General features: G+C 41.8%; 1 protein-coding gene across 7 annotated transcripts in view; it reads right to left on the bottom strand.

Moving 5' to 3' along the window:
• The window catches only part of CCDC148 (coiled-coil domain containing 148), a 42,302-nt gene that overhangs the window by 16,193 nt on the left and 8,679 nt on the right, over positions 1-17,430 (bottom strand). For 5 of the 7 annotated variants that reach the window (XR_014956660.1, XM_021543447.3, XM_085584824.1 and 2 more), the window contains exons 2-10: positions 16,303-16,383; positions 14,573-14,694; positions 11,807-11,910; positions 11,172-11,254; positions 10,852-11,015; positions 10,493-10,588; positions 10,220-10,401; positions 5,087-5,225; positions 2,840-3,046 (exon numbers count right to left, since the gene is read on the bottom strand). Coding sequence is in view for 6 of the 7 variants with exons in the window: in XM_021543447.3 (XP_021399122.2) it covers positions 2,840-3,046; positions 5,087-5,225; positions 10,220-10,401; positions 10,493-10,588; positions 10,852-11,015; positions 11,172-11,254; positions 11,807-11,910; positions 14,573-14,694; positions 16,303-16,357 (1,152 nt within the window). In the remaining variant the exon portion in view is untranslated. The remainder of the gene's footprint in view (positions 1-2,839; positions 3,047-5,086; positions 5,226-10,219; positions 10,402-10,492; positions 10,589-10,851; positions 11,016-11,171; positions 11,255-11,806; positions 11,911-14,572; positions 14,695-16,302; positions 16,384-17,430) is intronic. The other 2 variants (XM_085584823.1, XM_085584822.1) reach the window with 2 other exon arrangements.

Genomic DNA, 17,430 nt, shown 5'->3' with positions numbered 1-17,430 from the left:
CAAGCAGACACAGAGCTTTGTGTTGAGGAAGAAAAAGTACCCCCTAAGCAGCACACACAGGGATCCACCCACCCTAATGCCTGCTGCTGTAGGTCTTCCCACAAGTCTTCTTTTAAAGTCATTTTCTATGAAGATGGAAAGTACCTAATTACAAATATTTTAAGATAGATTCAATAGAAAAATAATGTTTGGAATGCACACAGTCACCTCAGCTGAATTTGTGATGTAGTACAGCAAGTACTTCAAACCCCAGCTGTGAGGCAGCACCTCCTAATCCTCTGAAAAGATCACTCCTCACTGCGTGCCTTACCTGCATTGCAACATGGAAAAATTTGTTTCTCTGTGTTGTTTAGAAAAAGGAATTTTACAGAGATTGAATTTGTTTTACACAGTGTCTGCTCCAGAACCCTGGGGGGATCAGATTCCCACAGCTCAAAGCACACCAGATCTGAGTGACTCTTGGTTATGCAAAGTGTGAGCCCTCACTGTTTGTTTTGTTTGCTTTCCCATGGCAAACAGGGATGTTAAAGACATGTACCAGGCACACTTACTCTTTAAGAATGTACAGTGCAACCTCCCCAGCATTATCCATTTCACATTTTATTTCCTTCTGATGGCTACCATATGGTCCTTGTGATTTATTTCACCTGAGCTTCTTCAGTCATTCCAAAGTTCCTCCTTAGGGACTCTGATTCCTGTTAAGGACACACATTGATCTTCCATAAGATGGAAGATGGAATAAAAATTGGAAGGTCCTTTCCCCAAGTAAAAACTGCTATAAATATGAATTTAACTTCTCTGCTGCTTTATCTTTTAATTATCCCTCCCTGTCAGTCACAAAGCCTAGTCTCACCAATGGCATAGGTGCTTCTAGTGCATTTGAAACAGCTTTAAATCATGTATTCTTTAGTCAGTCTGCTGCCCCTTTGGTTTGCTGTTGTCAGATGAAGAGAACTGTATAAAAGCTGGGTGATACCACATGGTTATTGCAGTAACTAAACCAGTGCACAACCTGTCAGATATTACATCTCTTTCCATGTGTGTGCCATCACTTCCTTTAACAGATGGGGTCAACATAAAAGCTGTGGCTCTCTGAAATCTGCTGCTGTAACAAAGGACATCTCTGTCCCTCTCAGTCAGATACAACCTCCTCAGGAGCATACACAGAGTTTACTTACAGGTAAATCATTATAGCAACTACACTGCCCCTCTGGAAGGGGAGACAAGTAAGATTTCCTGATGTGAAACTTCCTGAAATGCAAAATGTTAAGTCAATCAATGGCCAAAAAAAAAAGCTGGAAGAACAGCCCTAATCCCCAATTTGTAGTTCCACACTTTTTCCCTCAGAGAGAGACTCACTTTTTACCCATCTTATGGATCTCTCTCAGGATGGGTTTTACCTGTGTGAATTGGTACTGGACTGAGTTCCCTTTTACCTGCCAGCAGCTGCTTTCTGTGTCCAACACTCTGTAGCTGTAAAGTTCAGAAGTGTAGAAAGACAAGTCATGAGTTTTCAAATGCATATCCCCATCAAACCAAAACAGAGCCCATGGATACACTGAGAATCATTTCTCTGAAAATGAGGGAGCTCTGTGCCCAAGCTCAGCTTCCGCCCTCCAGCCCTTTCAGCTGATCAAAACAAGGTCACAATGATATCCTCCTTTAATGAAAGAAATGTTCCTTTTTTGTTCCTCTTTTCTGGGGAACAGGTGAGTTGGTTTTGTTCAAACATTCAACATTTTAACCAAGATCCCTTTGAAGTCACCCTTGAAAAATGTAGGCCTAAGAGGTTTAAGTTTCAAACAGTTTCTGGAAACAGGAGGTCAGAATCCAAAAATCTTTCAGATAATGTTCAGTGCATCTGTGATAAAATCTTACATGGAGACAACAAAGTACTCCAAAATCAGCTTGTTACTTCTTGTGTGGAAGAAAAGTATAAGAAAAAGTGGGGAAAAGTGACTTAAATTCACAGTCCTGAAATAATTGGCCCTTCCATCTCTGGTTGTGCAGGTAAGAAATACACAGGCAATCCAGAAAGGAAGGCCTAGGTAAAAAATCACCAAACATCCCCTCAGCTCCAGAGAACCACTCCTTCCTGCCCCTGGCTCAAGGGAAGGCTGACACAGGAGTCAGAGCAGGGTGCTCCCCACTTAGTCATGCCCAGACAGTTTCTAACCCTAGAGTGTTTAGATTTAAACCTTCCTACGCCAGACAGCTCCAGAACACAAGACAGAAAGGCTTTTGTGTTATTGCTAACTAAAAACTAGCATCAACATCAAAATCCTGCCTGACAGAACAGGTTTTACCATGCTTTCCTTCTCATAGGAAACCTAACTCAAGTGTTTAGTATTTCACTGAAAAGTGAGGGCACAACAGAGAGAATATTGGTAAAGTGAGAATAACACATCATGCATGCTCTCAGATGTTCATTTCTGTGCAAGTCAAAAATCACAGAGAGCAGGTTAAACAAATTTTAACATGCCTCTCATGCCCAGAAATGCGATTCCTCCTACAAACACCTTAGGCACGAACATCACAACATCTTCCTCTTGTGTCCAGCCTCCTCCCACTTTACTCTATTCATTAACCAAAACAACACAGGTATTTTTATCTTTTTTCACCTCTTACCACAGTAAATCAGAGTACTGTGAATCTTCTATAACAAGGCCAAACAAGTTATGGGATCCATTGTTTCATGTCTTAAAAAGCATTCTTAAAAAAACCAAAAGGACAGACAGCCATTATTTATCTGAAAACAGATTAGTGCTAATGTAAAAATCTTCATTTTGAATGTATCTGTTAGATACAGATTTGGTGATGGATTTATAACCGGACATACCTTTGCTTTCAGATCAGCACAGATCTCCAGTTGCTTTTGCCTGGAATCAGCCAGCACCACTTCTTCCTCGTGAGCAGCAGCAGCTTCAGCAGCAGCAGCCACGGCCCTGAGGACAAAGGCTTTCCTAACTTGAGCCCAGGTTAACAGCAAGACTCTGCGCTGATTCCTGATGGAGTGGTAATGATCCCAAGCCTTCTCATGAACAACCTGAAAGAGGAAGGCACTTCAGAAAGGCTTAAAAACTATTTCTTAATAAAATTGAAATTCTATACACTTTTGGAAACCTGGCATGTAATTGATTTAGTTCTTGTATCACCAATATTGGTGTCAAGGGTGGTGCCAGGGATGTCAAACTGGAGTGTGTCGGGCAGTGACACCCTCCAGCACCACAGCATCCTCCTGGCCCACTGCTCTCTGTTCAGCTGCACTTTTGCAATGGGAATAAATGAAATGCAATGGCCCCTCCCTGCCCTGAAGGACATAAGATTTAAGTAGGTCCTTCAATATATCTCCAGAGATATTGAGCACACTTCCAGCAAGATGAGGCTTTTCCTAGCAAATTCTGATCTGCAGAGAAACAGGACACAAATAACAGCAATTGTACAAAAGCAGTACAGGGAGGAATCAGCTTCACTTCTTTCCTAGCAGGAAATTTGGAAATAAAATCTTAGTTCGCCAAGCATCACAGTGCCACCACCAGTGTCACCACCTAACAGAAATGGGGAGTGTTTAATCCAAAACCCACTTGCTTTGGCCTAATTCAGTGAGGCTCATAAGGATATTCAAGGTTCAAGACCTTGATGGAAGCAGTATCACGTAAGGCTGCATAGAATGAGGCAGTAGAATCTTGAACCTGTCTTATATCCCCAAAATATATAGGGATGAATGAGATTCTAGAGATGGCTGGCTGCTCTCTGGTGTCAAGGGGACCATTCCAGATGCTAATTCCAGGCCTCTGGCAGGCAGCAGGGATGCTGACTCACCTGGTGCCTGGCTCAGAGATATTCCTATCAGCTCCTGGCTGAAGCTGCACCTCGAGCTTTCCCACGGCCAAACCACAGCACTCAGCCTCAGCAGCTGCCACTGCCAGGGCTGCTGCCCCAGACACTCAGGCTCCCGAAGACAAGGTGCTCCTGAGCAAGGCAGGGGCTGGAGTTTGCTCCTCCCAACACAGAGCTCTCCAAGGATCTGCTCTGGGATCAGGCCCCAAGTGCCTGACCTGACCACTGAGCACTCTGCACCGGGGACAAGGAGGTGAGGAAGGCTCTAGGCTGCTATTCCAGTGTGACACAAACACATTCTAAGAACAGATTCTTGGCAGCGTTTTAACATTTCCATAGTCATCATGCTAATACACACACCAAGACACATCAGCTCGATGTGGAATTAGGATTTTTAAATTGAGTGGTTTTAAATTTTAAATGAACATTCCAAGGTGTAGGGAGACCCAGTAATAGTGGCTGTGTTTAAAACACACCTGCATTGTCCAAAGCACATGGCTACTCAGCCTTATTCAGTCCAGGGCAAAATTCCTGAAATCCACAAGGACTTGATTTTTAGTGAAACTCTGGCTAATTAGCAGTATCACTTCACTGTCATTCGTTTGCACTGGACACTCCTCAAACACAGGGAAGTAGGTGGTCTAAAAATACAGACAGATAAGAAAAGCCTCCTACTTTGCTTATGACATCCTTAAGTGTTCTGGCCTTGAAATGGGTTTCTCAATTAGCTGCTATGTGCTTATTCACTGTGGAGTGCAAGAGGAATCAGCAATCAATTTGAAAGCATTATGTATATAAAAATAGCCTCTCCCTTAGAGTGGGAGATTACTTTCTACTCTTTGTGCTATATATGTGCCAAAGAACAATTAAAATAACTATTCCAAGACAGTGCAACAAGGCTGTACATCCTCAGGAAAAATGAAAACACCAAGAGAAGCAGAGTGGCATAACACGGCTATAAAATAGTACAGCAGAAGCAATGCTAACAAATTATTTTTGTGAGTTTGGCTGTAAGACTATGTGGAACTAAAAATTCTGCCCAGGAGTTGTTTTGAAGAAATTATAGGTTTTATAATCCCTGCATTTTAAAAACAGGGATGTTTCTTCTTCACTGTGCAGAATAAAATTTATAATTAAGAAATTTTAAGATGAAAAAACTTCACTAAACATACATTCTTTAATAAAACTGTTCACTACATAGTTTAAGAATTTGTATATTTGAATGAATAGGTAAATCAGCACTCACCAGCTCCTGCCTGGATTTGTGGGGAAGATACCTCTGCAGCATATCCAGGTACAAAGTCCTCCTCCTCTGAAGATCACTTGGGTACTGATTGATAACAGTCTGGAAAACCCACTGATCTTCTTCCTTCCAGTCACTGTTCCTATAAGAATACAAAACAATCCATCCCAGTATAACTTAGCCATTGAAAAGGAGGAGTTTGGTTCTGGACAGCCCAGCCTCGAGTGGGCTCACAGTCCTGATACTGTACATCAGGTGTTGGGTTAGAGGTGGCAAAATCAGATTAACAAAATAAAGAAAACATACATTGCTTTGCTGATATGACACTTCCATGTCATCATTTGAGTGAATTGTTCTAATCTGGCTTTTACTGGGGAATGTCATTGTGTTTCTCAAACATGCCACATAATTGGATAATCAGTGACCCCACAGGGAAAATACAGTGTGAAAAAAACCAAGATGATCAGACTCTACCAATAAGCACTAAAATAATCAAAAGGGAATGAATAAAGTGACAATCCTTGCACACAGCTAAATGAGGAACTAGTTTACCAAACTCCTAACAGCCATAAACCCATCAGCAAGGCGTAAGAGTCACCATTTTTTAGAGTAGGAGCTGTAGTAATCAGTTTGCATGCATCTGTCTCAGAAAATGAGAGCAGCAAGAAGTAACATCCATCTGAAGGAATACCACAGGCTGGGATGCAGATTTGTAGCCTCAATCTGAACTCTTGGCCCTGAAGGGATTAATATCAGGCTGTCACTGTCAGCATTAACATCCAAGCAGCAACACTGAGTCAGACCAAAAGGTCTCTCTAGCCCAGTGACCTGGTTTCAGCAGTGACTAAGAGCCCAGGGATAATTAAAGAAGGCAATAATGAGACTCTACCAACCCCCCAAATTCCTGCTGCCTCCAGCTGCTGTGGTTCCTGGACTCCTCAGGCCAGCAGCACTGCCTCAGTATTCCATAGCACTGCATCCAGTAAGGTGTTGGAACAACCTTATCCTTAGGCAGGCAGAAAGAACAGGTGCTTCAAAAAGGGGATTTTTGTGAGAAACTCACAAGTAATTAACATTAAAATAGACTCTATGATCTATCATTAAATAAATCAATAATCCTCCTCTGTGAGTCATGACACACCTCAGTATGGTGACACCTGAACATGCCACTTTAGTGACAGTAGTGAGACAGTTCTAAGAGCTGAGATTCTGTTTTGTAACATTTTACTTTGGACATTTCTGCCCTGCGGGTTGGTGAACAGAGGCTTTCTGCCTACAGAGAGGATTGAGGCAGGGTGAGACACCCCTTGGTCAGGGCATTTCCCCAGGAACTCGAGAGCAGGGACCAGCCAAGATGATGCAGCCCACGGCCAGCTCCTCTGCAGCTCCTCTGCAACTGCACCCACTCTGCCCCTCCACCTCTGTCAGCTCCCTCTGATTTACATTCCTCCAATGGCCAGATAACCATCAATCTCTGCACTGCCCAAAACAAGGAGAAATTTTTGTGGGAGATCCTTTGGGGAGCTATCAGCTGGAGAGAGAGCTACAAGTAGTTTATTGTAAGTACGGACAAACCGGCTGCCAATATCTTGGTTTGTCAGCTGTGCCAGAATTTGTCAGCTGTGCTGAGATTTTGTCAGCTGCTCATAGAAAAACAGTGGGAAAAATAAAAAACCAACAAAAAACCCCAAATCAGCATGACCCAGCCCAGCATATTCATAGCCACCAAGCACATGGAGAATTTCAACATATCCTGCTTCGTGAATCCGAGATGTCACCTCACACTTCTGTAAATATCCAGCAAGAATATCTCATCTAGAACAAGTCTGAAAAGTGCCAACGCATTTGACATGAATATTTAAGGTATTATCAAGTTTCTGCACTGCCAAGATATTGACAAACATTTGCCAGGCTGAATGCCTGACCCAAATTTTAAATGTAGAGCTTGGTTTTCTCGTATGCAGCATTGTACCAGAGCACAGCACATTCTTTATTTTGTTTCAGAGCTGAAACGAAGCAATTGTCTTACACGCACAGCCCCAGGCAGCTGCTTCCCTTGAAACAGATTTACCCAGCACTAATCCCCGGCTTTCCACACTCCAAGGAATACAAACAGCTCCAGGGGAAGCTCCCTCTCCCCGCTGGAATCCCGCAGATCCCTCGGGAGCGGCAGTGGGGACCAGCACCACTGCCGCGTCCATCTGCAGGCACGCACAGTGCCACCGTGACAGAGTGCCACCGTGTCCCCCTGACAGAGTGCCACCGTGCCACCACACACAGAGGTGCCTCACACCAGGTGAGGTGCCGAGGCCCTGCTGTTTCAGAGAGCACTGCCCAGAAACAGCCCAGGAAGGGCCTGGGAGAGGAGCTGAACTCGTTCGACTTTGTCCTCCTCTCCCATTCCTTTGAAAGGACGCTGCAGAGGATGCAGGGCTGAATCTGCAATACTCCATTCATCCTTCGGTGATTTAAATAATTCAGACATCCTTGGAAATTGTGGAAAAAATATAATAGTGCTTAGAGAATCATTTTAACACGCATCACTCCAAGCCCACAATTTGTGGGATAGCTCATGACCTAGGTATTTCCCAAACACAAAAATTTGTGTTTCAGCAACATCAAAAAAAATTAAATTATAAAATATTGTAATCCTGTATAAGGCTTGCAAACAAACCCAAGCTCTTCTTCCCTTGCTAAAAGCAACAGCTACTGCAATGTGCATTCTAGTGTAAATGAAAATCACACAGAATAGACTAGATCAGAACATTATCTTATTCTAAAGTTTCTTTTTTGAACATTTTATGTATATTTTCCAAATTCTCTGTTCCAAACACTCTGAACAATTAAAAAATGGTATGTGCAATGCCAGAGTACTATTAACTGAAAGTTTCTCTACTGTACAATCAACATATGATGAGAGAGGAAGTGAAGTGGCCAAGTGACCAAGTTATTGTGTTATCATAGAATCATGTGCTACTGAGCAACTTATCAAATGGCAAAAATAAGAAAAAAATGTATTGCAGGAGGATGCGTGGTCTCTCTGGGCACAGAGCAATGACAGTAACTCAAAGGCTTCGTTAAGGTTGTATGAACTAGTAGAGCACAGGGGATACACACCAAGGTCAAGGAACTATCACTCCATTTCTGACAGCATTGTCTGTGCCAGTTGGATCACAGTTAGCATGATGAATTATAGAATACTTCAATCACAAGGCTGCATCTTTGCAAACTCATAAGATACCTCCATGCAAACATAAATGTAAAAAGTGAGTTGAGTTTTACAAACCCATACCTTGGAAGCAACCAATGCTATAAGAACAAAGTTTGTTTTTTTTTTTTTTTAATGGAAAACTCATTTTTAATCCTGTTGTGGATAAAATCATTGGAACATAAATGAGCAATCCATGAAATATTTGGAGACCAGAAAGCAAACAAAAGTCCCCAAGGTCTAGTTTTAAATCAAATGCCTGAGATGATGGCTGGTGGCTCATTTATGATTCCCTCCATTTCCAGTTCTCAGGACTGGCACACTGGCCCAAACTGGGTCTATGGCCCTACAGCCTCTTACAGCCCCAGAAGATTCCTGCCCCAGCACCAGCATGTCCTCCAGCTGCATCCACTGCATTTTTCCCATCTAGAGATCACATTTTCCTTCCTTCAAAGTGCCACTGCACATGTGTTTAGGCTACAGCTGATTTTCTTTCCATTGAAAATATGTCATTTTATCTTTAAGTCCCAGTATTATTTAATTATTGGTGCAAAATTAGCTAGTTCCAGACTTAAACTTGTACCTAGCCTATGATCAGTGAAAATACTACAGATTTTTTTAACCATTTTCAGAAATTGTAGTCTATATCCATATCTGTCTATTATTTAGTAGCACACATGCTGTGTGACTAAAGGATTTTCACTTATGAATTTTCACCAAAATTGTATTGATAATAAACTTTGACACAATTTTGATTAAAACCACTAGAAAGACTTGTACATATTTAGTGGTTTAGCATTTGTCACAGATTTTCTCATTAAGGTTGTTAAAACATCTTCTGTAAGAGAAACGAACAAAATATCAGAGAGAGCAGCAAAAAAACTGCTAAAAGCCACTTGTGGCTTCATAAATCAAAATAATTTGGTGGGATAAATCTAAACAAATTTCAATAAGTATCACATTCTAACAGCTAGGATGCTCCAGTAATAACATATATGTTTCAGGTAACACAAGAAGAACATACAGTAGGTCATAACATCCCTTCCTATGGCAGCCAGCATCTTTAGCATCAGGGACAGAACAAACCCTGCACTATATGTGAACACAGAAAACAGATTTGGAAGCAACGTGTGATTCTTTTACCAAAGAAATTCAGGGACCTTCCTGTTCTCCCTAGTTTCTCCTGCCCAGGCTTCAAACCACTCCACTGGGTTTCCCCTTCTTAGTCTTTTGACAGCCTGGAGCCATCCAAAGGAATACCAGGAGATGGCAAAAACAAGTCAAAGATCTTGCAATGTCTACAACTCAGTATCTCATGGATTCTAGCCTCAGCAGAAAGGCTAAGCATTATATTATTAATATACAGGTTTATTACATTTCTAGATTATGAATACTGCTCTTTCAATAAACACTTTCATTTACAGAAAAAACTCTCCTGGTTATCTGAATCAGAGCTATATATATCTTTTTTGTCTTTGTGATGACAATTACTGCAATGATCCAAAATTTGTGAAAAGATTGGACCTTTTTATCTGCTTGGTAGATAAAAGCACTGGAGGTGTCTTGGAAAAATACTGTACTTTTCTGTCATAATCTTGCTAGTGTAATTACCATACAGAAGGAGTAATTTCTATTCCTGCAAGAGCATAGGAAAAGGATATTTGATGCACATCAGACTGTTGGTTCCTTAATCCACCAAACCTGTTGCTTGTTATTTCAGCTCATAACTCTTGTAAGGCCTGGCCTCGCTCCTCGCTCCCAGCCATGAGAACACCAACTGTCCAAGCCAGGGCTGGGCAGTGCCTCCACTGCTTGCACAGAGCAGAGCTAAACCGAGTGGCACAGCCAACCACAGCACCCTCAGCTTCCAAACCACACCTCAGGTCACAGTTCATCCCTGCAAAGGATGTACGAAGCTGTGGCAGTACCTAGCTAAAGCTTCCAGCTGCTGATCCACCTCCTGGAGTTTCGCCCAGTAGCCACTGGCGAGCTCCTGGTACTCCTCCATCACCAAGGTCTTCAGGTCAGGGTAAGGGCATTCCAGAGCCAGCAGCTCGGGAGGAACTTCAAGGAAAAGCCCGTTTTTCTCTTCAGAAGAGTGCACTAATGCCTGCAATGAAGAAATGCTGCTCAGGACACTACTCTGCATCATTTTTACTCCCTCAATGAACTTCTACTTGAACTTACAAGGAAAAGCTTACATTTTCTTTGCACTCTTCGAGCTCTCTTTCCAAAGCCAGACTCTCAAGGATGAGACCTTCCAAAATTGCCTTCTGTTGCTTCTTGATAAATTTGATCTAGTTCATGAAACATGTTACTGTTACTCTTCCTCTTGCTACAATATGAAAACTCTTATTTAGAAACAGAGTCAGGTTTCCAGCCCTACACTGCTAAGCTTTTACAGATTTTGGTGAGCAGATTTATACCATGATAAGGAAGGGGGTTTATGGCAAAATCTGCATGTAAGTTATAGTCTCAAATTTTAACAAAAAAAAAAAAAAAAAGAAAATGCTAAAAATATGGTGATAGTAAATTGTAAAAACAAAGTTAAAATACCGACCTGCTGTAACATCTCAGCTGAATTGATCTTGGGTTTTTGACAAGATTCTTTTGAGAGGTAACGTCGCATTTTAGACAGCTCGAGTTTCAAATCCTCCTTCAGCTGCCAGACAGGAACTAAAGCATTTGTTTGATAAGTGTCCCACTCCTTGGACAATTTCTGCTCTGTAAGTACATAAAGCTTTCTCAAACACATAAAAAATGTTACACAGCACTGTGCTCTGTAAACCTAAACTTTTCAAGGAAGGATTAAGAAACCCAAACAAACAATCAAGATAACGTTGACTATTAAAAAAAAATTAATTAATAAAAAATTCTTACCCAAGTCCCTCAAATCAAAAAAAAAGTTGTTCTTATGTCTGTCTTCATCAAGAAAAGTCTTCATTTCTTCTTCTGCTTTTTGCCTGAAGGAAATGAACATGTATTTTACAGATTTAATTTCTTATTCATTATATTTGCAAGAATGATGAGCCTCAAATACGCCAATAATTATATAAAAAAGGGGATTCTTTGCCTGGAAAGGTATGAATTGAAGGACTTGGACACTAAGATGGTAAAGGAGCCACAAATGCTCTTGTTGAGTACACCGGGTAATGGACAAGAGCATTGTTAATGTCCCCTGTTGTGTGACCTCAACACACAGCCTAGGGACAGACTCTAAAGGAACTGAAAAGCATCTGAAAACTTTGATATTCTTACAAAGACACGGTCTTCAGATGCTGCAGATCAACTGAACAGCTCTGAGAGTATCGTTCCCTGTTACCCTCTCCCTCAGGTGAGCGCTTCATGCCACAGACCCCTCTCCATGTGGATCACAAACCTTCATTCCCCACACAAAAATACCTTCAGATCAGGTATTATAATCTTATTTTCTCACTGTCCCTTGAATCAAGTATGCCAGCCCAAAACCTATCTTCTGGTCTCTTTAGTAATCACACAGATTCCTCAGTCCTTACCTGCTCTCACTCAGTTTTTTAAACTCTTGCCACCACACCTGACGATGCTGTTTCAGCAGCATTTGCTCTTTGCTAATTTTTGAAACTTGCTCTGCTTTTTTAATCTGCAGGGAAAATTAAAGTTGTGTTTTGAACATACTCAAGAGCTTTATCAAATGCCTTCACATGGAAACTTAAATACAGAATGATGAGCCTAATAGCTTTTTCAAAAACTGTGTTTTTCTAAAGAACAATGGGGTCAAATGTAACCAATTTTCATTAAATAAGTTTATTGCATTTCAAATCACAATTCATGAGAGCAGAAGGGGGAAAAAAATCCGTTCATTTCTTCTTTCCTTTTCCATCCCTATGTCCTGGGAGGTAAAGTTGAGCAAAGATAAGCAGGAGAACAAAAAACATACCTTCTTACAGGTGGGAAGATGAAAGACTGAAAGTATGTAAAGAAAAAGAATTTCAAAAATGTATTACTAAAAAAGAGGTTTTTTACAAAATCTATCCAATTAGAGAGGCTCTCAAACTGAGGACTTCACAAAAGCATTACTTCACACTTTGGATAAAATAGGAATTCCTGCTTTTGAAACAGATGGAGTTCCTGCTTAAGCCAGAGGAAATCCTGCCAGGGGAAGGCTGCTGAAGTGGAACCAGATTACTCTGGCCAGCCAACAATGAAGGAAAAAGGCTCAGAAGAATTGCAGCCCGTGAGAAGTGCTTTCCTCTCACCCTCCTGCCACTGTGACTTTCTCTGGCCTCTTGGTGCATGCTGAGGACAAAGGTCCTTTCCCCTCTTCCTTGGTGTTCCCTTGCCATCCCTCTCCTCCAGAACACCTGCCTGCAGCCCAGTGCTCCCACAGCTCCTGCACTCACCCTTTCTTCCCCTCCCCAGCTTCCCCCTCACACAGATACATTGTCCTATTGCAAAATGGCAGCAAGGCAAAAAAAATACATGGGCAAGTCTTGTCTTAGTTCATAAAAGGGAGACTAAAGATTTCACTCCACATCTAGTTCAGCAAAGGTATCATGTTTCAGGTCAAAACTGCTGGGACTCCACTTGGCTCAGGTGGAAACAACCTGCAACTTTCCTACCCAGGGCAAAGCTGCACAAACCCACCATGACCCCTCCGCATTCACACACACAAGGGCACAGAGCAAATGCTCCCAGAGACACAAAGGTGTCCCCAAGCATGTTCTCACTCCTGCCCAGCTGGGCTGGGGACATGAGCAGGAGAAGGTGCAAAATTGTTCTTTGCACTCACACATAGACAAGGACATTCTGCAACCGCAGTCCCTCAGCCACCCACCAACAGAGTCAAAATCCTGCCTCAGATACGAGAAACACCCATCAGATGAAGCCAAGCCCAGTACCTCAGGGTGAGTATACCTGGCTCCTGGCTGATCCTTCCTGCTTGACACCAAACCTGCCTTGGGGCTGTTACTGGGGCGAGAAGCTGCAAAAGGGGCTCTGGAGACATTGTGCGCCTGGGCCTGGGATATGAGGTATTTACAGGAGCTGCCTGTGGGCCTGTGCTGGGTTTGAACACCTGTGTTCCATGCTTTCCATCACTATGCTACAACACTTTTGAATCAAAGATAATGTCTCACTTTTATTGCTTACATATATTTTCACATTTTACAAGTTACTTATAGCTTCCTCTATTTCATGAAACATGTTACTATTATTGCTTTCTTTTGTTACAATATGAAAACTCTTATAAGAAATCAGACTTCAGCAAACAGAATACAGCATTTAAAGCAAGCTAAATTCAGACCAATTCTAAAACTAAGTGAAAGGTTGAAGTACTTTCGTATGTAAAGTTCAACATGCTTTTGAAATTATTTTATAGCAACAGCATTGCCATTTCTGTATAACTGCTGCAATATTATCTTTTTTCTTTTTTCCCTGTTGCACTGTCTTTTTATTTCTTAAATAGTCAGCAGTTGATTTGCCATTTGTTTCTTTGGTTCTACCTCAAAGGAAGAGTAACTCGGCTCTTCAAAATCTGAATGGCTTGAATCAGCAGCAAAAAATAGTAGGTGGAACACATACTAGCCTCTCTGGTACTTCCATCATATATATTTTACTACCTACTCAGTTGGAAAACACTTGAGAAGGTGAAAAAAGAAAAGAAAGATGAAAAAATAAAGCTTGAATGAATTCAGTAGAATTTGGTATTGCCAAACCATGAAGCAATATCTGCCAGAATGTTTGACACATGATACCTACATGCACTAAAGAAGCAATATTATAAAGGAAGTATGTAATGTGTTCTCTCATTCACCCTTCTCTAGGATTAAATAAGGCTCCTCTTGTCTTTACCCCTTGAGACATTCTGCACCAATCTATACCTTTCTGTCAGTTCTACATTTACATTTTATGGCTAATAAACATTTTTAATCTTCTTTTTAAGATCTCCCTCTGCTTGACTTTTGGAAATCCGCATTTCATATATTTTTGTTTGGCTTTTTTTTCTGGATCAGTCTTCCCTTCTCACTTAATCCCACAAATTTTTCATTGCCCCCAGGATTATGTAGTAATTTTTGGTGAATTTCCTCAAGGCAGGAAAATACAAATTTTTCCTGTCTTTTGAGGAAGTAGAATCCACACTTACTTTGCATCACTGATCTGACAGAAGTCCCCACATCGACATTAACACATCCAAATCATGGTATAGCTATGATAAACTTTCATATTTGACCCCCTCTTACTGAAAGAAATATGGTCACTAAATTTCAAAAGCATTCACATTGCAAATAAAACAAAAATCATACCTTTAACTGAATTTGTGCAGAGGCCATTTTTGCCTCCACGGCAAGATCATACAGATGTTTGTAGTCAACAGGTTTGTACTTCTGGCTGCAAAGAGCATTTCCAGCAGGAACCACCAAATTGTCTAGTTATCATATAAAATACATAAGTGTATTTCAAATTATTGAGAAATAATTAGGCATAAAATTAAAGCTCTTTAGATAGAAATCAGAACCAGTGTTTTCAACACTAGAAGTTTTCGCATCAATATTGTTAATTGGTGAATGACAATTTGAAACAAACATAAACCAGTAAAAATTACATAAGAAACAGTAACCAGTTGTCTGTTTACAAAAAGTTAATTTGACAAGTCTTTCATTTACATGTTATTAATTAATTTTAAACTATGTTTACAGGCATCGTAGTAACTTCTAATACAGAAATACTTAAGTTTCAATAAATGCATCCTTCTTGCACTGATTGGAAAACTGCATCAATGTTTATTGCAACCTATGGTTGAGCAACAGGAGTAGGTTTTTTTATTGAAGGTATAAAATTGAGGTACAATTACAATTGGAAATGAGCTACCTGAACTTTTGCCCTGGCACTGTGAAGCCCTCATGCACAGATACTCAGTCATTCCACATAAGCTGGGAGGCTTACAGGGATAAGGAACGGGCATTCCCTTACAGCCCCTGCTTTAGTTTTCTTTAGTACTGAAATTGGCCATTATGTTTCCACATTCTCTACTAAGCCCCGTGGCTGAAAGTGCTGTGCCTGACATGTGGTTTTACAGATGGGTAAAAGGTAAAATAAATCCTGCAGAGCCATCCCACAATCCTCCTTCAGGCCTCCCCCAGGATTTTAATTTTCTGCATGCCTACACAAAGCCTGACAACACATCTCCAGACATGCCTCGCTGGGGAAGGGTTTCACCAAGCCCTCCTGCCAGGCAGTGCCCCAGGACAGGCAGAGACTGGGCACTGAATGGATGGGAGTAGCCCTGGGGAGAGCAGCCTGGGGATCCTGCGGGGCAAAAATGCTGGCCATGAACTGGCAAGCTGCCCCTGGAGCCCAGCAAGCCAGCCTGGGCCTGGCCTGCAGGAGAGGCAGCGTGGAATTTAGTTATTCATTCATTTGATGAATGGTGGCAGGGGAGGGGTTCTGCCCCTCTGCTCTGCACTTGGACCTGCAGAGATCAACACCCAGCTCCAGGACCCTGGCACAGGGGGACAGAAACCTGGCCAGAGACCATGAAAATGGGCTAGAACATTTCTCCTGTGAAGACAGGCTGAGAGAGGTGGGGATGTTTGGCTAGAGGAGACTCCAGGGAAAATTTATTGCAGCCTCTTGATATGTAAAGGGGGCTTATATGGGAAAGGCTCTTTACCAGGGTTTGCAAGTGACAGCAGGAGGGGCAACAGCTGCAAAAGGAGGGTGGATACAGACAGGAACTGAAGAAGGAATTGTTCCCTGGCAGGCTGGACAGGCCCTGGCACAGGTGCCCAGAGCAGCTGTGACTGCCCTGGATCCCTGGCAGTGCCCCAGACCAGGTTGGACACTGGGCTGGAACAGCCTGGGACAGTGGGAGTGTCCCTGCCATGGCAGGGTGGCACTGGGTGGGCTTTAAGGTCCCTTACAACTCAAACCACAACCAGGGTGCTATGATAGCTCCTATATGAGGCTATTAATTGCAGAGTGTTTCATAAACAGTTGAGAAAGAAATTAAACTTAAACATGATAGCATACCTACCTCCACCACCAATCCTACGAGATGAAAACAATGTTCCATGGTCCAGTTCACCCATTTTTATTTTTTATGTATTTTTTATACCTGTTGAGAAACAAATATGTTTTGAGAATATCAACATTGTAGATGTAATCTAAAACACTTTCAAAAATATCTATTGTTTTTTTGAGAAGAGGTACATCTCACTAAAAATGTAATTAGACAGAAATTCCTCCAGTTTCTCTTTCACTTTAGGAGAGATTTCATGTGCCTCATACCATTTAGCAGTCAAGAAAACAAAATTCTATTTCCTTGATGAATCTGTAATGCTGTGACATAGCTCATCTATTCTTTGCTTTGTGCTTTTCAAAATATGAGTCCTTCAATCCAAATGTAAGATCAGGCCTTGAGGTGTTCTTTCCTTCATTTGGAGACTGCCTAAAGGTCCCTTAGCCCCATCTGTAGTAATACCTGTGAAACCACGTCAGTTGTTCAGGCAGCAGTGGCTCAACTCTTGCTGAGCAGCATGTATCAAGTACCCACATCATCATGGATCACATGGAATGTTTCAGATGCAATAAGTAACACAACACAGGAAAAAATGTCTTGTATGTGTCAAACCCCTTGCTTCCAACTAAGCATGCATTGGGTCTGGCACAGAAATGAAAGCAATACACCTGAGGTGTTTCAGCTGACCTGAATCAACAGCTGAGTCCCACCAGAAAGGAAAGGTCATGTCCAGCGAGGCTCCCCATGAATCCTCTCCCTCAAACCCAGCCATACTGTGCCAAAATTTCATCTCTTTGTCACACCTTTGATGTTTGCCTGGTTCCACAGCAAGCAGCAACACAACAAATAGTAGAGCAGGAAAATGTATTCATTTGTGCAGTTATTTGCTCACTGTTCTAGTGAGATGAAACCCTAGTTTATCCCTACAAATTCCAAGGATGGCACAATGCAACAGGAAGGTGGGAAGGAAGACCAGCCAAAGAAATGTACAGGGGAATACTCTGACAGAGAGCTATTCATGTCAGTCAATAAAAAGGTGAGACTGCAACTGAAGACAGTTTGCAGTGTACTTTGCAATGAGCTGACATTCTGCATCCAGCCCTCTGCTATTGACACTCAAGTCTTACTCCTGGCTGCTTTTTT

The sequence above is a fragment of the Lonchura striata genome, chromosome 7 (genome assembly GCF_050655825.1).
Source record: "Lonchura striata isolate lonStrDom1 chromosome 7, ASM5065582v1, whole genome shotgun sequence".
Lineage (NCBI taxonomy): Eukaryota > Metazoa > Chordata > Aves > Passeriformes > Estrildidae > Lonchura > Lonchura striata.
Note: the sequence above shows the minus strand (reverse complement) of the source record. Positions and strands in the feature narration are given on the sequence as shown.